The 24125-nt window shown below is 40.1% G+C and overlaps 1 protein-coding gene across 2 annotated transcripts in view; it reads right to left on the bottom strand.

Moving 5' to 3' along the window:
- Positions 1-16426: 16426 nt before the first annotated feature.
- LOC138751829 (plexin domain-containing protein 2-like) overlaps positions 16427-24125 on the bottom strand; it is a 558229-nt gene continuing 550530 nt past the window's right edge. For both annotated transcript variants that reach the window (XM_069914669.1, XM_069914668.1), the window contains exon 14: positions 16427-18011. In XM_069914669.1, coding sequence (XP_069770770.1) covers positions 17892-18011 — 120 coding nt within the window. In that variant the 3' untranslated portion in view covers positions 16427-17891. The remainder of the gene's footprint in view (positions 18012-24125) is intronic.

Genomic DNA, 24125 nt, shown 5'->3' with positions numbered 1-24125 from the left:
TGGACCAGACGAAGTGCCTGTTAGCATGCTCTGTCTCCAAATTAAGTTAAATAACAACCAGATTACTTCATCGACGGTTTAATTTCATTGCAAACTCTGACCTCGCTCTAATTCCCTTTTCTTATGCACCCTTGATGCAGATCATTTTTTTCTCTTTCTCAGTTTTTCACCTGAAACTTTATATATTTCACTTTCCAAAATGTTGCCTGGCCTGTTGAACATTTTCTGATTTTATCATTTCAGAGACTAATTACCTACCTTTGATATTCAAAAGTACCTTTCATCACCTGGACCTCAACTGTTGACAACTGGAGAATCAGTATTGAATAATCTCAACTGTTCATCAAAATTTGTTCAATCAATATGTAGAGGAATCACTGGATACAATACACTGGATCTCCTATTGGGGAATGAGGCAGGACAGGTGACAGGTATTTGCAGGGGAACACTTTGGGTCCAATGATCATAATGAAATTAGTTTCGTTAATTATGGAGAAGGATAGATCTAGGCCTCAAGTTGAGAATCAAAATTGAAGAAATTACAATTTTGAGGAAATCGGAATGTATCTAGAATGCATGGATTGGGATGAGTTGTTTTCTAGTAAGGATGTGATAGGTAAGTGGAAGATCTTCAAAGGTGAAATTTTGAGAGTTCAAAGTTTGTATGTTCCTGTCAGGATTAAAGGCAAAGTTCTGTGTTAGAAGTCACTTGTTGTTGACAGTCCAAAAAGGCAGTCTGAAATTTTTAAAAATCTTCATAAGATGCATCCACACGTGTCTTAACCATATTTAATTCTGAACTTATACCAGCATTCATTTGAATAATTTCATTCATTAGAGATGTCAACAAAGGTTCAATAACTGCATTCAATTGCATACACAGTGAATCAGTAAATCTCAACTCTGCTCTCTCTGACATGGTGGCAGAACAAGACGTGGCAAGATGGCGTAGAGTCTAGACGTGCAATCTCGACCTCTCTGGCCAGACTTTTAAATACCCATTTTTTTAACCCTTTGTTTCCAAGTTTAAACTTTTTAAATTTTAGTTTAAAGTATTAAGGAATTATTATGGCCACAAATGGTAAAAAGACTAAATCTCAAGTTCAAAAGAAGATACCTTTTCGAAGTGTTGAAGTTCTGGGGTCTAGACGACTTGAAACAGCCCCAGGCACAATTTATTCATTGTCTAAATCCCAAAGATCGCCTGTGGAGGCTGAAAAATAAACCCATTACTCACCAAATGAAGGATGGATCCGGATGACACATTCTCCGGAAGAAGGTGCATGTTCCCAAGAAGTGGACCCTGGTTTGGAAAGCCTTTCGATTCCAATGGGAGGAGCATGCAGGAAGACGACTCCATTGTTGGAAATGCATCAGGTAGCATTATAATCAGAAGAAATCGTTTTTCTTCGCGAATGGATGAGAAAACGAGAAGATGCGGGGGGAGAGACCAGCGGCGACCCCCTGAAGAAGTTGGGGTACCATCGCTGGGAGTCCAGACCCGCAGTGAAACTTTTAAAATGCCTTCTGTTGAACTGCAGCAGGAGCTGCAGTTACCTTGTTCTGCCACCATGTCAAAGGCAAAGTTAAAAGGCATAGGGAACCTTGGTTTATAACAAGTATTGGGGATCTGATTTGGAAGAAGAGAGAGGTGTACAGCAGCTAGAGGGAACACAGAGCAAATGAGGCACTTAAGGAGTTTTAAAAAATGCAAGGAAAACCTCAAGAGAAATCAGAAAGGCAAAGACATGAGGTTGCTTCGGCTTACTATGTGAAGGAAAATCCTAAGGGTATCTGCATGTAAATTAAGAATGAAAGAATAGCAAGGAACAAAATTGGTTCCCTTGAAAATCAGAGTAATTGGCTTTATATGGAGCCAAAAGAGATGGGAGAGAACTCCACTGGTTTTTGTGCATCAATATTTACTCATGAATCTGGCAAAGAGTCTAAGGAAGCAATGAAAACAAGCAGTAAGGTCATAAAACCTATATAGATTAAAGAGGAGGAAGTGCTTGCTGTCTCAATCAAATAAGGGTGGTAAATCCCCAGGGGGCTGACAAGATAATCTCTTGAGGGAGGCTCATGTAGGAATTTCAGGGGTTCCTGCGGAAATATTTAAAATGTCCTTATCAAGGGTGTTCTGCCAGAAGATTGGAAGGTAACTGATGTGGTTCCATTGTTTAAAAACAGCTCCAAAAGTAACCCTCAAAATTATAGGCCAATGAGCCTGATGTAAGTAGTAGGCAAGTTATTTGAAAGTGTTCTAAGAGATCAGATATACAATTTTGGATAGCCAGGGTCTGATTAGAGATAGTCAACATGGCTTTGTGCATCTTGTAGAGTTTTTTCGAGGAGGTTACCAGGAAATTGACAAAAGAAAGCCTGTGGATGTTGTCTTCATGGACTTTAGTAAGGTCCAAATCAAAGGTTAGTCAGGAAAGTTCAGATGCTATGTATTCATGGAGAAGTAAACTGGACTCAACAGTGGCTGGATGGGAGAAGCCAGAGAGTAGTGGTGGATAATTACTTCTCAGACTGGAGGCCAATGTCTAGTGGTGTGCCTCAGGGATCGATGCTGGGATAATTATTGTTTGTCATCTATATCAATGATTTGGATGATAATGTGGTAAAATAGAGTAGTTTGCAGATGACATCAAGATTAGAATCACTGTGGACAGCAATAAATGCTTTCAAAACTTGCAGAGGGATCTGGACCAGCTTGAAAAATGGACTGAAAAATGGCAGATGGAATTTAATGAATACAAGTGTGAGGAGTCTCATTTTGGAAGGAGAAACCAAGAAAGGACATACAGGGTAAATGGTAGGGAACTGAAGGGTGGGATAGAACAGAGGGATCAAGGAACACAGATACAGGAGGGAGTCACGTGATGGAGTAGTGACCAGTCGGGAAAACCAGCCCTCTCCAGGAAAACAGGAAAAAAGTTAGAAAAGGACAAAGCACAACAAAAATAAAATAGAAGAAATAGAAGATAATGTTACAGAGAAGAGAAGGAGGATGGCATCCAAGAAGGAGAAAATAAAAACAACTGGAATAAAAGAAGCAGAAAAATCACCGAAGAAGAAAGAAGGGCTTACCTGCATGAAGGAACAGGACGCTGTGGTGGCGAGGAGTGCCCAACCCAAGAGGTCAGTGCCTGCCCTGCGGAGTCGCGACTCACCTGTCGGTGGACTTCAAAAATGGCTCTTGGAGCCAAACAAAAGTGCGCAACCAACAGAAACAAGGGAAAAAAGAGGACAGCGGTGGGAGGGGACCAAGCAGAGGAGCAGGCAGCCGCAGCGTGAACAGCTGAGGGACGCCCGACACCAGGGCGCTAAGCTGGAAGATGAGAAAGGCAGCAGAGAACGGAGCAACATGGGAGAGAGATGGAGAGACGACCGGCAAGAAGATCAATGGCAGGAGGCACAACAGAGGAGTAGCCCAAGAGGGGAGGGCCATCAACAAGAGGCCTGACAAAGAGATGCAAGCAGATTCACAGGGAAAACAGAAGAGTCACAGACACAAAGAAGAGAAGAAGATGACAAAAACCCAGGTACAGACACAGAAGAAGATCTTCACAGAGAAATAGAAGGTAAAACTGATGGACAGAATAGAGATACAGTGTTTTTTGAAGAACAAATGAGGTCATTAAAAGAATGGTTATGATTAGAATTTAATGCAATTAAAAGGAAAATGAAAAGAACAGAAGATAAAATGCAAAGTTTAGAACTGGTAATGACAGAAATAGGGAAAAGAGTAGAGAATGTGGAAGAGTGGGAATTGGCTGTAGAAATGGAAATAAATTATTTAAGACCAAAATTGGAAGAAAGTGACAAAAAAATTAAAGAGACGCAAGAAATGTTATCTCAGAAAATTGATATGTTGGAAAATTATAGTAGGCGAAACAACATAAAAATAGTGGGACTGAAGAAGGGTGAAGAAAGCACAGACATGAAGGAATTTATAAATGGATGGATCCCAAAGGTCCGAGGAACGACAGAAATACAGGAAGAAATGGAAATAGAAAGGGCTCACAGAGCACTAGCTCTGAAATCACAGGTACATCAAAAACCAAGATCCATCTTAGTAAAATTTTTGAGATATACGACAAGAGAAAACATACTGGAATGGGCAAGGAATAAAGTTAGAGAAGACAATAAACCATTGGAATACAAGGGTCAAATCTTTTTTTTATCCAGGCATAAGTTTTGAACTCTTAAAGAAGAGGAAGGAGTTTAATCCTGCGAAACGATGTTATGGAAAAAAGGTTACAAATTCATGTTAAGACATCCAGCTGTGCATAAAATATTTATACCCGGGGAGAAAAACAGATTGTTCTCGAATCCAGAGGAATCACCAGAATTCACAGAACTTTTGCAGGTCAGAAGAAGAGATGAAGAGGTGTAATAAGATTGAAGAATGGCGGTATATATATATAGATGTAAAAACAATGTATATATAAAGAACTAAAGAGGGAAAACAGAAGTGAAGGAAGGAAGTAAGGGTGGGAAAAAAGAGAGAGAGCTTTGTTATATGTGCTAAAAAAAGTGTTTTCTGGGGAGGGCTGAGGGGTGGAAGGGAAGAACCATCACTGCAAAATCAGTTGATGCTGCGAGCAAGATTGCAAGCCAAATGAAAAGGGGAGTTGTGGTTGCCTGGCAAGGGATAAGGGCCAACTCAGAGAGGGAGGGAACTTTTGGGGTTAAGGCTTTAGTGGGTGTGGGAACTGTGGGGTTACTTTATGTTTTAAATGTGTTGTCATACATTAAGTTTAATAAGAGAAAACTAAGAGATGAAAATGGTGAAAAGGGGGATGGAGGTGGCGGAGGTGGAAAAGAAATATAAGCAAGATATAAGATGGCCATGTTGAACTATATGACTATAAACATTAATGGAATATATAACCAAATTAAAAGGAAGAGGCTGCTAAATTTATTCTAAATCAGATACTAAATAAAATTACAAAAAATAGCATACCAAAAAAAAAGAATTATTTCTTTTCAATAACATAAGAATTGGGCCTCAAATTGGATAAAGCGCAAAAAAAAAAAATCATTGTGATGGCCTTGGCAGTGGCAAAGAAATGTATGGTGTCGGCTTGGAAAATGGAAGAGAGCATGAGTATACAGCAATGGTACATTGAGATGAACAAATGTATTCCATTGGAAAAAATAACATATAATTTAAAAAATAAAGTCACAATGTTTGAACAAGTTTGGGAACCATGCATGGAACATATCAGATAGAGCATGCCTAGGACCTCCATCCCCTAAAATGAAAATGATAAGACAAAAGGACTAGATTCAGCGTGTAATTAATAGACGACGCATTTTTCTTGTTTATTTTCTTTTGTGTGAACATATTGTTTTATGGTTTTATTGTATTGTATATTTTGAATACCAGTGGGTTTGGGGGGGGGGGGTGGGTAGAGGGAAAGGGGAAATAAAAGGGAGAAAAGGTCACTGTATAAATTTAATGAGAAACGCTTGTACATATTTTGGTTGACATGATTCAGTGTGAAAAAATTTTAAAAATTAAAAAAAGAATACAGATACATAATTCCCTGATAGTGGTGTCTCAGGATAGGTTTGTAATGATAGCTTTTGGCATTTTGCCTTCATAAATCAAAGGATTGAGTATTGGAGTTGGGATGTTATGGTAAAATTATATAAGATGGTGAGGCCAAATTTGGAATATTGTGTGCAGATTTGGTCACCTAACTACAGGAAAGAAACTAATAAGATTGAAAGATTGCAGAGAAGATTTACTAGGATTTTTCCTGGACTTCAGGAACTGAGTTACAGTGAAAGGTTAAACAGATTAGGTCATAATTTCCTAGATCATAGAAAAATGAGGGGAGATTCGATAGAGGTATTTAAAATTTTGAGGGGTATAGACAGAATCAATGCAGGTAGGCTTTTTCCACTGAGGATAGTGAGATACAAATAGAAGACATGGGTTAAGGGTGAAAGGGGAAAGGTTTATGGGGGGAATATTAAGGGCAACTTCTTCACTCAGAGTGCAGTGGTGTGTAGAATGAGCTGCTACCTAAAATGTTTAATGTGGCTCATTTTTAATATTTAAGAATAATTTGAATATGTAAATGATGGGAAGAGAATGGACTGGGTGCAGGTCAGTGGGATTAGGCTGAATAACAGTTGGCATGGACTAGAAGGGCCAAAGGGCCTGCTTTTATGCTGTTATATTCTATGGTTCCATGGAACAAAGTTGAGTACCCTGTACCTCCTGACTCCCACAAAGCCATCATCCTCCACAATTTACAACTGCTCTTGATGGAATATTCCCCACTTTCCTGGATAGTGCAAATCTAACAACTGTCAAGAACCTTGAATCATCAGGTATGAAGAAGTCCATCATTCTAAATATAACCTTTCCCTCGACCACTGGCATACATCTACAAAGTGCAACAAGCATTTTGCTCAAGTATCTCTGATGGCACCATAAAATCTCTACACCAAAAAAGGACAAGACAGTAGGCATATTTGAACACCACCTCTCCAGGTTCCTCTCCATGTACTAATATTATCTTACCTTGGAAAGGTAACATTCTTTCATTGTTATTTTATCAGCTCTATGGGAAATATTTAACCAGCAGTGCACCATGATCTACTCGTACCAGCAACAGGAGTTTCAATCTTCCACTATCTGTAAGGAGTTTGTCCATTCTCCCCATGTACATCTGGGTTTCCTCCAGGTGCTCCTGTTTCCTCCCATATTCTCAAGATGTACAGGGTTAGTTGATTATTGGTCACATGCACATATTTGGGCAGTGCAGACTCATGGGCCAGAGGACTTATTACTGTGCTGTATCTCTAAATTAAATTAATTAAAATGCTAATCAATTGTTTGCTACATTTTCTTCTTAAAAGAGAATAGGGATTGACAATATATAAAAATAGCTTTGGGCTCTGGTCAGGAATGACTCAACTGAAATGTTATGTCGGCAGCTTTGGAGATGGAGAGGGCTTTACCATACAACATACTGTATTTCAGTGAGAATGTCCTGAGAGAATTGCAGGTATCTCACAAAAGGTTCCTCGCTTGGATAGATGTATGCAAATTGCTATGTGAAGACTTATGATAGACGTTCCTTCTTGTTGAGTGCATTCTGTCCTTCTTTCATCCACTTCTCCAACTGCTGTGAGTGAGGAAACAGAATTGGTAGGTCTCTGGGCACACACTTTTGATGGGGAAGGTTTTTATTTACAGAAGGCAAGTGTAGGAAATGGTAACAGATGCAACATGTGCACACACACACACACACACACACACACACACACACACACACACACACACACACACACACACACACACACACACACAAAATGAACTGATACGTACAATGATCAAGGAAAAATTACTACAATGCCCCACCACCCCTTGACTCAGGTCAGGCATGGCTCTATGCAACAAGGAGCACTAATAAAATGCTCCCAACCCTTTTAACACTGCACATCTTACCAACAGTTTCTCCTGCGCCCTTCCACATTTCTAGGCCTGGAATAAAGCAGGGTAGTCCCAAACTGACAAAGAGAGAGAACAAAAAACACATGGCACCTTTATAGTTCTGGAGGGTCCAGCCTAGGTCATTAGCAGAAAACAATGGCTCGATATCAGGAGGGTTACTCCAATTGCAACAGCCAATAGGCCAAGACCAAATACAGGCAGGCTGGAGAGTCCAGTCCAGGTAGTGTACATGGCACCAACAGCAGGGTGTGCACTAATGGGTGGGCAGGAACCAAACCTTAATTGGCAGCTGGTGTGTCCCCTGACTAGGGTATGGCGCAGTGCTGTCACATGACAGCCACAACCCTTCCCAATACACCAACCTGGTCTGTTCCTTATTCTTAATTTCTCTCTATCACACTGCTCTGCCAAGGAAAGGACGACTGCTTGCCTCATAGGAATTGGCTGTTGCAAATGCTTTAATGCCAAGGAGAGAGGTTTAGTTTCTGTCACAATATTTTCTGTGGTCAAATTTAAAATTCAAAGACTTCTAGAAAAGGTAACACTGATTGAATACAAGCAAGTTAATCAATGGAAATTGATCAGTGACTGACAAGAAAATACTCAATGATACCTTGGAGAATGGCAGGTTGCAATAAACTTTGAGATTTGATAGTTATATTTGTTACATCATGCAAGTCTTTCTTGCAGTGGAGCTACTTTGGCTAAAAGAATTTGATGTATCAAATGGTCAGGTTAAAAGAAGTATACTTTTTGGGGTTTGCTGTAAGCCATATTGATCAGATACACTACTGAGCCCACTACAACTATGATGTTTGTCATTGACAGCAACTATAAGGAAAGAGATGAGAGAATTGAATAATTTCATTAAACTGGAAAGTATGTCACTTGGTATAGGTGTCATGGCAATGTATCCATTCTGGGAAGATTAGGTGGAGCCCATTAAAGTTAGCCATGAGTTCATCAGTTACTCCAGTATATGATGATCATTTCTGAGATGTTTGGCTGATAAATACCAGGAGATTTAAATTCACTGAATGAATGCGGCCAAGTCGAGTAAGTTGGGCAAAAAATTATGGCCATAACAAAGAAATCAATCGTCAAAGCTCCTGGTGTCGAATATCATCATTATCCAAAAGATTAACCTGAATGCCTTTTGTCAAAGGTGAATGTTGGTAAAATCAGGGCTTTCAATAAAAAAATAGTTAAATCCCAAAATAATTGATCAATGAGAAGGAAAAATATCATACTTTAACATCAAACAATAACAAGTGAGAGATAAATTATAGGAACAAAATCCACCAATGGATTTGGGCTCACAACCAACAAATTCCAGAAGAATTAAGCCTTCCTCGACATGTAGGGGATGTAAAGAATAAGCAGAAAACTTACTCTGTTAACAGAGTTTGGTAAGATGCGCATGAAAATGGGAATGCAATGCAACAAATAAGTTAATGATCAGAAGATTTTATTTATATTTAAGTCCAAGCTTTTGAATTATTTTCATGAATTTAAATAAATGGATGAATTCAAAGAGTTAATGGTACTGATTAAGTGTATTACAAGAATAGGAAGATTTCTAATTAATGTGACTTGTAGTACGAATTGAATTCTTTTCATGCTCTTCTTCCTAAATCTAATTTATATAACATGCTTTGGTTCGGTAAGAAGAATGTGAGAAACCAATGCAAATCAATTCTTCACTTGAAACGCTGTTGCATATTTCAGAGGTATGTACAGACACAGAAAATATATTGGGTGGGGAGGGAGAGGTCTTTGTAAAAGCAAAGACCGAATTTAGGGTAACCCAGCAGTTTTATGAGTGGGAGGTCACGTGTCATGCATCTGATTGAGTTTTTTGAAGATGTGATCAAGAAGTTCAATGGCAAGTAGTACTGTAGATCTTGTATGCATTGATTTAAGAAAGGTATTCAATATGACTCCACACAATAAGCTGTTCGGGAAGGTTACATCACCTGGGATCCAAGGTGAGATTGCAGAATGAATAGAAAATTAGCTTCATGGAAGAAATCAGAGGGTGATAGTGGAAGGTTGTTTTGCGGACGGGGCAGGCTTATAACTAGTGGTCTGAAACAGGGTTCGGTGCTGGGTCCACCACAAGGTTGTTATTTGATATCAACGACTCATATGAAAATGTACATGGCATGATTTAAAGTACTTAAAGTACTTAAAGTACATTAAAGTACATTAAAGTACTTAAGTTCATTTCAGGTCACCTCATTATAGGAAGGATGTGGAAGGTATGGAAAGAGGGCAGATGAGATTTACCAGGATGTTTTCTGGATTGGAAAATAAGTCTTATGAGGTAAGGTTAGGACTTTTCTCTTTGGATCAAAGAATGATGAGAGTAGATTTAATAGAGATCCACAATATTTTGGAGGCATAGATAAAGTGGACATCCAGCACCTTTTCCCCAGGTTAGGAATAGCAAATACCAGTGAACATCGCTACAAAGTGAAGGGAGGAAAGTTTAGGGGAGACATCAGAGGTAAGTTTTTTTACACAAAGAATTATGGGGTCTGGAATACCGTGCAGGGGTGGTGGTAGAGGCTGAAACATTAGGGACATATGGATGAAAGTAAAATAGAGGGTTATGAGGTAGGAATAGTTGAGCATGTTTTTTTTTGGTTGACACAACATCAAGGGCTGAAGGGCCTGTACTGTGCTGTACTGTAATGTTTGATGCTCTACGTCTGCTATTGTAGACATTGAAGAAGGTTGCAAAAGATTGCAACAGGATCTTGACTGGTTGGACAGATGGTCAGAGAAATGTTATGTAACTTAATTTAGATGAATGTAAGCTGTTGCATTTTGAGGGGTCTAACTTGGGTAGGATCTACACAGTAAAGCTGGGGAGTTTTGTAGAGCAGAAGGATCAAGAAGTACAGATACATAGTTCCTTGTAAGTGGCATTACAGGAAGATAAGATCATTAAAAAGGCTTTTGGCACATTGGCCTTCATCAGTCAGATTATTGTGTATAGGAGTTGGATGTTATGCTACAGATGTTAGTGAGACCCCATTTAAAGTTTTATGTTAAGTTTTGGTCACAATGGTGCAGGAATTATGTGGTCAAGCTGGAGAGGGTGCAGAAGATGTTGTCAGGTGTCAGGGTAGGGGGGGGGGGGGCTAGCTATAGGGAAAGGTTGAGCAGGCTTGTGCTTTACTCCTTAAAGAATAGGAGGATCTTAGAGAGGTATACACAATTGTGAGAGAAATAGCCAGGGTGAACGGTGAGAGACTTTTGCCCAGAGTAGGAAAATTTATAACTAGAGGACATAGGTTTAAGTCAAGTCAAGTCAAGTCAAATTTGCTGTCATCTGATTATACAAGTATAATCCAATGAAACAGTGTTCTTTGGTCCTCAATGTAAAACAGGCAGACATACCAACAGGCATAACTCACATATAAACAAACAATACATATGCAGGACAAGCATTTCATCTATTCAAATAAATGAATAAATATTGTTTCATGAATATGAGAGTCTCGGGTGGTTAGTGTGAGCAGTTCCTTTGGTCACTCAGCATTCTCACTGCCTGTGGGAAGAAGCTGTTCCTCAGCCAGGTGATGCTGGCCCTGATCCTCCTGTATCTCTTTCCTGATGGGAACTGCTGCAAGATGTGTGCAGGGTGAAAGGGATCCACAATGATTTGTGCATCCTCTTAAGCCAAGAAATCCTGGTAGATCACTTCACTGGGGGGGGGGGGGAAACTCCAGTGATCCTCTCTGGAACACTTATGGTCCTGTGGATTGACCTCTGATCTATTTCTCTGCAGCAACCATACTACACTGTGATGCAACCAGCCAGGATGCTCTCTATAGAGAGCATATGGAAGATTGACATAATGCTGGCTGGTAGCCTTGACCTCCTCACTCTTCTTAGAAAGTACATTCACTGTTGTGCCTTCTTGCCAAGTGAGGAGACGTTGAGTGTCCTCATAGTGACGGGGAGAGATTTAACAGGAATCTGAGGGGCAATTATTTTTATATGGTGTTGTGTATAAGGAGCATACCACCGGAGGAGGTGGCTGGGTAGGTATTGGACAAATACATAGGATGGATTAGGAGGGATATGGGTCAAACACAAGCAGGTGGAACTAACGTGGGAGGCATATTTTTGTCAGCGTGGGCAAGTTGAGCTGAAGTACCTGTTTCTATGCTTTATGACTCTTATCATTCTCAAGTAGGAGTATTTCCAAAGCCAAAGAGGCTGAAATGTTGCTGTTGTAAGTTTCACTGTCCTGTGTAATCAATTATTACACTTGGGAATCTGGGACTCTGATGCTCCCTTTGCAAATGGATCTTCCACTTCCTCATCAGCCCATTCAGTGCAATTGGCAACATTCCCTCCTCCTGGCTGTCATTGACATTAGGGCATGCCACAGCTGCGTGCTCTGTTCACAGCTGCTTGTTCTATTCCCTCGCCACATAGCCAAGTTCAGCTCCAGTGCAATCTATAAGTTTGCAGATGAAACCACCGATGTTGGCTGAATAATGGGAAATAATGAGTCAGATGTAGGATGGAGATTAAGAACTTGCTTGTGTGGTGCCAGAATCTGCTTGTGTCTTGCTCTCAACGTCAGGAAAACTGAAGAGCTTATTGTAGATGTTCGGAAGTGACACTGAAAAATCACACATTGGTGGAATGACAGTGAGAAATTTAGGATCTTCCAGTTCATGATAGTACACACATTGGAGGATCTTTCCTGGAGCCAGCACTCTGAGGTAACATGAAGCACATTGATACCTCTACTCTTGAAGAAGTCGACAGAGATTTGGCATATCATCAAGTATTCTATCCAATTTCATCTCTGTAGAAAGTATACTGACCAGTTGCTTCATGACCTAATTTGGAAACTGGAGTGCCTAGGAATTCAGAAAGTGGCAAACCTAGCCAAGTCCATGATGGACACTGATCTCCCATCCATTGAAGACATTTGCCTCACAAAAGCAGTAACATCATAAAGGATCCTCATAACCCTGCTCACAATATCATCTCACTGCTCCCTTCAGGCAGAAAGTACAGAAGGCTGAAGAATGACACCTCTAGACTCAGGAACATCTATCATGCTCCTTAATCTCCCCTTACATCCCTACCCAGAAATTATACTGGTGCTATCAAAACATCTGTCTGTTCAATTGAAATGTCACTTTTTTTTCACTAACTGCAAATGTTTGGGACAAAGATACTTTTTTTTTTAACCTTGATTTTGTAATAGAACAATTCACATGTAATTAAAATTCCCATTCCATATTTTATTCTAAATTATTTGACCATGTAGAAATTACAGCACTTTTTATACATAGTTCCCTCATTTCAGTTCACCATAATATTTGGGACATAGCAATGATATGTATATTAAAGTAGTGTAAGGTAAAACATCATGAGATGGGAATGTGTAGGGAGTTACCCTGTACAGGGCAGTAACAAGAAGGGGAGGTGTCCTTGTACTCCTGTTAGGTAAAACATCATGAGATGGGAATGTACAGGGCTGTAACAAGATGTAAATGCATCCTTGTACTTACAAGATAAGAGAGACATTGATGGATTGAGAGGCAGGAAGCTAGCAGGGAAAGGATAGCAACAGTTTTAGTCATTGGACAAGTAATGATATGATGATGTTCTAAGCACATATCCAAGGGTATAAAAAATCACCATTTTGCTGATAACGGCAGAATGCATTCTCTGACTAACTTTGTTAGTCGCAAGTGTTACAATCCGGTAATAAAGAACAAAGAACCCTGATTTCGACTCAGCCTGGTGTTTGTCTCACTCATTCATGAACAAAGCAGACCTAACAATTGTCATGTTTATACTTTGTTGCAATGACTGAGTATCTTTGCTGGTGATGCTCTGCCAGGCTTCTATTACAGCCATCTTCAACTCCTGCTTGTTTTGGGGGGTTGTTCCCTTAAGCTTTCTCTTCAGCATATGGAGGGCATGCTCAATTGTATTTAGATTGGGTGACTGACTTGGCCATTCAAGAGTTTTCCAATTTTTAGCTTTGAAAAACTCCGTTGTTGCTTTAGCAATATTTTTGGGATCATTGTTTTTCTGTTGGATGAGTTTGGAAGCACTTGCTCGAATTTGAGCAGATACAATTTTTTTTATACACCTCAGAATTCAGTGTGCTCCTGCCATCAGCAGTTACATCATCAATTAATATAAGTGCATCAGTACCTGTGGCAGCTGTACATGCCCAGGCCATAACACCCCCACCACCATGTTACACAGATGAGCTAATATGCTTTTATCTTGGGCTGTTCCTTTACACAGGTTAATCTTGGTCTCATCTGTTCACAAGGCCTTTTTCCAGAATTCTGTGGGATCTTTTAAATACTTATTGGAAAACTGTAATCTGGCCATCCTGTTTTTGTGGCTAACTAATGGTTTGCATCTTGCAGGGCAGCCACTGTATTTCTGTTCATGAAGTCTTCTGCAGGCAGTAGTCAGTGACCCATACTCATCTGCCTCCTGAAGAGTGTTTCTAATTTGTCAGACAGGCATTTGTGGATTTTTCTTTATTATGATGAGAATTATTCTGTTATCAACAGTGGAGGTCTTCCTTGGTCTACCACTCACTTTGTGATTACTAAGTTCACCAGCACGCTTTCTTCTTAATGATGTTCTAAACAGTTGATTTTGGTAATCCTAAGCCTTGGTGATGTCTCTTACTGTTTTATTCTTGTTTTTCAGCCTCATAATGGGTTATTTGACTTTCATTGGGCACGTCTCTGGTCCCATGGCAACTACAGGCTATAAAGTTGGTCAAAAACTTCGAGGCAAGCCAAGCTCTCTTATACCTGCACCAATGAAGCAATTGCACATACCTGAGTACTCACAAATACCTGTGAGGCCAAATGTCCAAAACATTATGGTGAAAATGGGAGAACTCTGTATAAAAAGTGCTGTAATGTCTACATGATCAAACCAAAGTATATAATTTGGAATGTGTACTTTAATCACACGTGAATTGTTTGATTACAAATTTAAAACTCTGGAGCACAGGGGCAAAAAGAGGAAGAAAGAAAAACTGTCTTTGTCCCAAACATTATGGAGGGCACTGTATAGTTTTATCTTCATAATCTCTGTTTTTATATCATGGCATATTGTGGTCATTTTAATGTACATGATTACTTTAATCATATCACTCTCATATGGTGAAGGCCTCAAGCCTGAAACATTGTTGATGTATCTTTACCTTTGCTACATAAAGGCACTGTTTGATCTGATGAGTTTCTCCAGCATTTGTATGCTTTTTCACTTAACTGTGGTGTCAGCAGAATCCTGTGTTTTATCTCACTCTCATATTATCTCACTGTTAAAAAAAATATCCCAGATGGAAAAGTGGTATTGGAGTGACCCAATTTAATTAACTTTCAACTGTGCATTTAAGGCGATGTAAACCTTTCTTTGCTGGAATTTTATTTTATCCTTTTAATTGTTTTATTATTTATGCTTTTATGCTTTAGTCTTGATGATAAAACTTGCATATCATTGAAAATTAAAAATTCTTCGGTGCCATTTGAACAATATTACTACTTCATAATAAATCAAATGCTGCACCAGGTCTTATTACGTTTAATATCCAAATGGGCATATTCAGGGTCATAATGAGAGGGTTGAAAGTTGTGCTAGGTGTAGTTTTTTTTATAACTTCTGTGTAATAGCTGCCTTTATGGATATTTATGTTTTATTTACCCAAAAGAAAATTCAGAAGTTGAAGTTTTTGGAGACCTTCCCATGATTGAATGTATGTCAAACTGTGCAAACACTTGAAGTTGAACCCAAATGACATTGTTATGATCTGTTTCATCTATCATGGTTGGCTCAGTGGTTAGTGCAACACCTTTACAGCGCCAGCGATCGGGACAGGGGTTCGAAACCTACGCTTTCTGTAAAGAGTTTGTACATTCTTCCCGTGTCTGTATGGGGTTCCGGTTTCCTCCCACCGCTCAAAACGTGCTGGTTAATTAGGTGTAAATTGGGCGGAATGGACTCGTGCACTGAAATGGCCACAGAAGTTGGTGGTATAAAAAGGGCCAAAGAGTCAGCATACAGGAGGGAGATTGAAAACTTAGTTGAATGGTGCACCAACAACAAATTCACACTCAATGTCACCAAGACCAAAAACCTAATTGTAGACTTTAGGAATGGAAAACCAAAGTCATCATGAAGAAAGCACATCAACGTCTCTACATCTATGGGTTTTCAGAGGTTTGGTACATCAATGGAAAACTTGGCAAACTTGCAGAAATATACAGTGGAAAGTGTGATGACCAGCTGAATCATGGTCTGCTATGGGAACACCAAACCTCTGAATAGAAAGCCCTGCAAAAGGCAATGGACAGCCCAGTACCTCACAGGTAAAACAATCTCCCCACCATTAAGAACATCTACATGGAACTCTGCCATCAGAGAGCAGCAGCAATCATCAAGGTGCGTGTTTCTACTGGGACACCTCGTATCACCACGCATCACCTCGCATTGCCCTGAATTTTTATCGCTCAGTAGAAGCACGGCCAAGGATCCACACAACCCAGGACATGCTCCATTCTCATTGCCACCATCAGGAAAGAGGTAAAGATGCTATAGGGATCACACCACCAGGTTCAGGAACAATTAAATAAATTTCTACTCTTCAGCCACCTGATGATAAATAACAGACTCAGTCGGAGACTTATTTGATAACTCTTAAATTGCATGTTTTCTTACTGATTTTTTTCTGCATTTGCACAGTCAGTAATTATTAGGGAATAAGTTAATAAAATAATGAAATATCTTAAAAAGGTCAGATTTTGAGGTTTAGTTATCAGGTCACATTTCACAAACAAACATCTCATTTGCTATACAAGAGATATGCAAAAGTAGACTTTGTGTCTACAGTTGGTTTTGTAGAGTCACTGATGACGCAAATTTACGAGTGAATATTTCATTGTTTATTCATTAGGGTGTGAGCAAGCAGAAAGAAATCAACTCTCTGTAATTTGATCTGATTGCATCACTCTCAATACATCAATAATTGCAAGCGCTTTTACTTGAAAGAATGAAAAAGTTTATTGATAAAGATTTTATTTAGGTGTACTTACCTGAATTTATCCATGTCAGCCTACCTTTACAGAAAAACAAACCCAAAACTAAGCAATCACTCCTCTCCCGTTAAAAGTAACAGCCCTTTGCAAGAATGAAAATGCTTTCTAATATCAAGCAACTCTCTAGCTTTCAATACTCTTTTACAGCCCATTTAAAGTAGAGGGTAGTTTGTGTTACACTTTTCTTCTAGATGGAAAAAAATACACTATAATCTTTTTTTCACACTCTGGAGCACAAGAACCGGTCTTGTGTAAGCGATCAAGAAACAAAATATATTCATCTATTTAACTAATGCATCTACTACATAACAGAACCAGTAGGATGTGCAAAATTTCCCAGGTTTCCAGTCTGCTGCTTAAACCTCAACAGTTTCATGACCTTCTTTTGAGCCAAAAGATGATACATTGCACATCTGGAGCAAAGTTAGCAAACACAAACCTCACAAATCGCTCAGCAATCTGAAACCAAAGTTATCCTGCTGTGTATAATACTTTGGAGTTACTGTTGATAACTTAAGTGTACATTAGAAATGTGTATAAAGTTACTGAGGAAAAAAAACAGTCAATTGAAGAAAAAAAAATGTTAGTTGTGTATTTTGCAAAATTTTAAACGTATCATTCTGCCTCAAAAGTGATCTCCCGACCCTTTACCAGCTGAATTCTCTTAAATGGAACATGGAATTCCACACATTATATTTCATCTACAGGAAAGAAATCCATCAATAGTGATTCACAGATACTAAAATCAATTAATTCATTTGAAAACATCATGAAGAAAATGCACACAATAACCACCAACTGATATTAGTGCATTCTTAAGGTACACACATATATTGAACCACGAAAATGCTGAAGTGAGTAACTCGATTCATCACTTGGCCTGGCTGATGATCGGTTAAACACATGCTTCTAGTTACATTTGCCACACGGATAAGTGAATTTGTTTTCATTTTCCATGGGAGTAACGTGTAGGGGCTTACATGAACAAGTAAAGAATGAGTGAATCTGTTCTTCCGTTTTGCACTTTGCATGCCTCACGAATGCTCATTCCACAACTGACAAATAGGAATGCACTGCCATTTTTCTGAAACTCTGGTGAAGTCTGCAGGGCTACTGTGGAAGACGATGGAGTGGTGACTTTGCAGATGAAGATGTTTATCTTTCTTACTTTGAACTGATCCAAAAGCAGTTATTTTGTGGATGGTGGGCATCAGCTTGTTTCTTTCTCCACTTCAAAGCATAATCCCACATCCGTAGGCCAGCACTGGTTCACTGTTTGTCTTTCAGTTTCAGCACTGTTCACTCACAATAAAACCTTCCTTCTCCTGCCCACTGGGCTCCACCTCAGCGTAAGCAGGATGCCCAGAGCCACGTCTGAACTTCATCGAGGGCCATCTTCTGGGGCGACGCTACAAAACAACAGAAATGAATTAGCACAGGCGTTGTGAGAAAATGCAAAGAACTCTTGAAGAGAAACCCAATTGAACAAGGGCCAGTGAGTTCAATCTTCCAAGATGAAAGCAAAATTGAAAGCAGTTTAGGTGTCAGAAACGACACACAAAGTGCTGGAGGGACTCAGCAGGTCAGGAAGCGTCCATGGAAAGCAGGTCTGAGCCATAAAATGTTAATTGTTACTCTTCAAATTATTCATGTTTCGAGCAAACCCTAATTTTAAGCCTAGTCCTAGAGGATATTTTAGAGTGAGCGAGTATGGACATCTTTTTAACCAATTTGCTGTAATGCTGAGAAAAAAATTAAAAGCAGAACTTGCCTCGTAATGAAATAAAATAAACAGAATGATGCCGAACCACTGTGAATAACATTGTACTCACAAAAAAACAATTCGGAGACATCTAGATGGCCATGTGTTGTGTTTGGAAGAGTATCAGGTTCAGTGGGTTCATAGAGAGAGTGAAGTCTGGACACGACTGTAACAATTACAGGCAACTTTAATGAACACATGGTAGATAAGACGGGGAGTTTGTTTTACTGAGCGCCTTCACTGTCTGCAGCAAGGGCGAGGAACTCCGAGCGGCCAACTATTTCAGCTCCATGCCCAACTTGTACACCAACATGTCTGTCCATGGCCTCAACAACTGCCAAACCAGAGGCCGTGGTTAGAGATTGAAGGAAGGAAAACTATAAGGGAACATGAGGAGAAATTTCTTCCGGTGGAGGTGGTTGAAGCAGGAACGTCATTTACATTTAAGGAAAGACTGGATAATTACATGGAGGGGAGAGGATTAGAGGGGTTTGGATCAGGTGCTGGTCAGTGGGACTAGGAGGGTGGGGATGGACAGGGTGGGCATGGACTAGGAGGGCCAAACTGACCTATTCTGTGCTGTATATGGTTATGGTTATATATTTTCCATTTACTTCAAGTTTAATTACAATCTAGTTCCTTCCTCTCAGTAATTAACACAAGTTGTAAATAGTTGGTTCCAGCACTGATTATCGAGGCACAGCATAATCCCACATCCAGATGAGAAACAGTATCTCAACTCGACTATGACCTTTTGTCTTTTGTCCGAGAACCAATCCTCATTTACAATATGACACATAACTCCATGAGCCCTTTGCTTCCACAATAAATAACCTTCAAGAATGACATTTTTAACAAATGTACTTTGTAAATCTAAATATATTACATCCACTGACTCCACTTTATTCACTAACACTGTAGACCACCTGTGGCCTCAACAGTGTCGTGTACAATTATTACAAATCATCCATATTTGTCAGCTTCACCCTTCTTGTATTAAAGGACAAGGTATTTTTTGCCTTTCTAATCGCTGGCTGCATTCAATCTTGTCATATTGTGCTTTTCTAGGCTCTCTATAATCTCTTACTGGAGAACAAAGAAGCACAGAAACAGGTTTTGCGACCCATCTTGTCTGTGCCAAAGAATAGACTCACAATCAATTTAATATTAACTGAATTATAGTTCCTTATTTTTCTCTACCTTTTTTTCAATTAGTAGTGAACCATAGAACCATAGAAGGCTTCTTTCTTCTTTGGCTTGGCTTCGCGGACGAAGATTTATGGAGGGGGTAAAAAGTCCACGTCAGCTGCAGGCTCGTTTGTGGCTGACCAGTCCGATGCGGGACAGGCAGACACGATTGCAGCGGTTGCAAGGGAAAATTGGTTGGTTGGGGTTGGGTGTTGGGTTTACAGCACAGAAAACAGGCCATTTGGCCCCACTAGTCTGTGTAGACCATCATCTCCCCAGTTCCCACTGACCTGCTCCCATTCCATAACCCTCCAGACCTCTCCTATACATGCACCTATCCGATTTATTCTTAAAACACACAATCGAGCTGCATTCATCACATCAGATGGCAGCTCATTTCACAATCCCTTTACTCTCTGAGAGAAGAACTTCCCCCTAATTTTCCCCCTAAACCTTCCTCCTTTCAGCTTAAAACTATGAACTCTCGCATTTATCTCTCCCAATCTAAGTGGAAAAAGCCTATTTGCATCTGCTCTCTCTATACCTTTCATAATCTTGTAAACCTCTTTCAAATCATCCCTCATTCTTCTTTGTTCCAAGGAGTATAGTCCTAACCTGCTTAATCTTTCCCTGTAACTCAACTCTTGAATACCCAACAACATTCCAGTAAATCTTCTCTGCACTCTTTCAATCTTATTGATATCCTTCCTGTAATTAGGCACGCAGAACTACACACAATATTCTAAATTTGGCCTCACCAATGTCTTAAACAACTTCAACTTAACATCCCAAATCCTCTAGTCAATCTTTCTTTGGCTTGGCTTCGCGGACGAAGATTTATGGAGGGATAATGTTCTCGTCAGCTGCAGGCTCGTTTGTGGCTGACAAGCCCGATGCGGGACAGGCAGACACGGTTGCAGCAGTTGCAAGAGAAAATTGGTTGGTTGGGGTTGGGTGTTGGGTTTTCCTCCTTTGTCTTTTGTCAGTGAGGTGGGCTCTGCGGTCTTCTTCAAAGGAGGTTGCTGCCCGCCGAACTGTGAGGTGCCAAGATGCACGGTTTGAGGCGATATCAGCCCACTGGCGGTGGTCAATGTGGCAGGCACCAAGAGATTTCTTTAGGCAGTCCTTGTACCTCTTCTTTAGTGCACCTCTGTCACGGTGGCCAGTGGAGAGCTCGCCATATAACACGATCTAGGGAAGGCGATGGTCCTCCATTCTGGAGACGTGACCCACCCAGCGCAGCTGGATCTTCAGCAGCGTGGACTCGATGCTGTCGGCCTCTGCCATCTTGAGTACTTCGATGTTAGGGATGAAGTCGCTCCAATGAATGTTGAGGATGGAGCGGAGACAACGCTGGTGGAAGCATTCTAGGAGCCGCAGGTGATACCGGTAGAGGACCCATGATTCGGAGCCGAACAGGAGTGTGGGTATGACAACGGCTCTGTATACGCTAATCTTTGAGGTTTTTCAGTTGATTTATAAAGGCTAAAATGTCAAATGCATTATTTACAACCCTGTCCAAATGCAACAATGTATTTGTATTCCCAGATCTCTCTGCTCCTCCGCACACCTTTGTGCCCTGTCATTCACTGTAAATCTCCTACCTTGGTTTGCCCTTCCAAAATGCTTTGCTTTAATATCCTCCCATTCTAACATTACTGGAGAAGACCTGAAAAATTAAATCAGTTTTCTTTTCATTTCATGTTTTCTGATGCACTGAGTCCTGCATTTTCTGATTTTATTTCTGATTTGTAGCATGGCTCCCTTAAATGATATATTTCATCAGTTACTACACTTCAAATGTACTGTACTTCATTTGACTGTGAAATAAAATGTTCTGAAATTGATTTGAAAGCAGCCAGATCAATGAAAACCATTTTTTAAAATGCCACTGGGAAACTTGACAGATTGTTCAAATGCTGAATAGTAAAAGTGAATTATGATTTCAAAATCTATGTCGGAAATGCTGCAAATATGCAAACTTGATAGACTTTGGAAGTGGGAAACCTTGGAGGATGGTAGTGGTCTGATTGTGTTCATGTATTTGCCAATAATTTTTTCGGGTACAGAAACATAGAACCATAGAACACTGCAGCACAGGCACAGGCCCTTTCGGCCCTTCTAGTCTGTGCTGAATCATTCTTTATTTTTGTTCAGTCCCACTGACCTGCACCAAGTCCACAGCCCTCCATACCTCTCCTATCAATGTACCTGTCCAAAGTTATCTTAAATGTTAAAATTGAGCCCACATTCACAATCTCAGCTGGCAGCTCGTTCCACATTCCCACCACTCTCTATGTGAAGAAGTCCCCCTTCACGTTCCCTTTAAACTTTTCCTCTTTCACTCTTAACCCATGTCCTCTGATTTGTATCTCACCTTCCATTAGTGGAAAACCCCGACCTACATTTACTCCGTCTATCCCCCTCAATTTTGAATCCCTCTGTCAAATATCCCCTCATTCTTCTATTCACCAGGGAATAAAGTGCTAACCTGTTTAACCTTTCCCTGTAACTCAGTTCCTGAAATCTGGGGAACATCCTAATAAATCTTCTCTGCATCTTTCTATCTTATCGATATCTTCCCTGTAGTTAGGAGAGCAAAACTGGCGATACTCCAAATTTGTCTTATACAACTTTAACATAACATCCCAACTCCTATCAGAATGAGAATCAGAATTTATTGTCATGAACAAGTCATGAAGTTCGGTGTTTCGTTGCAGCGTCACAGTGCAAACATTCATCTTATAAACCATCTTACAACAATACATATGAAAAAATAAAAATAACAGTGCATGAAAAGTAAGGCAATGTTTTTGGTTCATTGATTATTCAGGAATCTGATGGCAGTGGGGAAGAAGCTGTCCTTGAGCCACTGAGTACGCGTCTTTAGGCTCCTGTACCTTTTTCCAAATGGTAGCAGAGTGTAGAGGGCATGGCCCGGGGGTGGGGTCGTTAAGGATAGAGACACCGCCTTTCAGACCCCGCATCATGTAGATGCCCTTGATAGAGTGAAGTCTGGCACCTGTGATGTTGTAGGCCGAGTTAACAACCCCCTGGAATTTTTTTTCTTGTCCTGGGATTTGGTGCTTCCAGACCAGGCAGTGATGCAATCAGCCAGAATGCTCTCCATCGCACACCTGTAGAAGTTTTCGAGAGTCTTCAGTGACATACCAAATCTCCTCAAACACCTCACAAAGTAGAGCCACTGGCGGTTGCATCAATGTGGAGGCTCCAGGACAGATCTTCAGAGATGTTAACATCCAGGAATCTGAAGTTCTTGACTCTCTCCACTATTGAACCCTTGAGGAGGACTGGGTTGCATCCTCCCGACTCCTTCCTGAAGTCCACAATCATATCCTTGGTTTTGATAATGTCGAGGACAAGGCGAGACATCATTCAAAGAGCTATCTCCCTCCTGTATGCTTCCTCGTGGCTGTTTGGGATTCTGCTATACTCAGTACTTTGATTTATGAAGGCCAATATACCAAAAACTCTCTTTATAACCCAATCTACATTTAACATCACCTCTGTTCCACCACAACTACTCAGTGCCCTACTATTATTGTCCTTTCTTGGTTTGTCTTTCCAGAATGCAACATCTCACACTTATCTCCATTAAATTCCATCTGCCATTTTTGAGCCCATCCTTCCATCTGGTCCATATCCTTCTGTAAGCTTTTAAAACCTTCTTTGATGTTCACTACACCTCCAATCTTAGTGTCATCTGCAAATTTGCTGATCAAATGTACCATATTATCATCCAAATAATTGAAAAAGATGACAAACAAAGATAGTCCCAGAACTGATCCCTAAGGTACACCACTAGTCAGACACCTCCAGACTGAGAAGCAAACATCCACCCCTACTTTCTGGTTTCTCACGTGCAGCCATTGTCTAATCTAGTTCACTACTTCACCATGAATACCTAGCATCTGAACCTTCCTGACTAACCTCCCATGTGGAATCTTGTCAAGGGCTTTACTCAATTCAATGTAGACAACATCACAGCCTTTCCTTTGTCAACTTTCCTGGTAACCTCCTCGAAAAACTCTATAAGATTGGTTGAACATGACCTACCATGCACAAACCTCTTGGTGATATATTTTTCATAAGTCAACTCATCTCTGATATGTGTCTCCTTGCATGAAATTGCAGTAGTCAGAGCTGAGCCGGAGATCTGATTTGAGCCCATCCCCCTATAACCAGATCAGGGTTTGATCTATAAGCAGATCCAGTCCTGTACCTGAGAATAAATAGGCCTCACAAGGTAAGAGATGTGCTTTTTATATTTCCCAGATGATATTTTTCAACTCTACGCAAAGCAGGTATCGAATCAATACTTTTAGATCTTGGGGAAGCTGGCATGTTTACTGAAACATTTTTATGTAACTAGGGCTGACCAGTGGGAAATAGCCAATCTATTCAAGACCTCGAGAGAGAGGACATATTTGTAGAATGAATACCTCATCAGTGATTGAAAGCACACAAAGTAACTATTTCTCAAACTGTTTTATCTGTTCATATTAACTGTGTATGTTAATTATGTGTTTTTAGACAACAGACTCGCCAAGGC

Source organism: Narcine bancroftii, chromosome 1 (genome assembly GCF_036971445.1).
Source record: "Narcine bancroftii isolate sNarBan1 chromosome 1, sNarBan1.hap1, whole genome shotgun sequence".
NCBI lineage: Eukaryota > Metazoa > Chordata > Chondrichthyes > Torpediniformes > Narcinidae > Narcine > Narcine bancroftii.
This window is presented reverse-complemented; position numbering and strand designations above follow the sequence as displayed.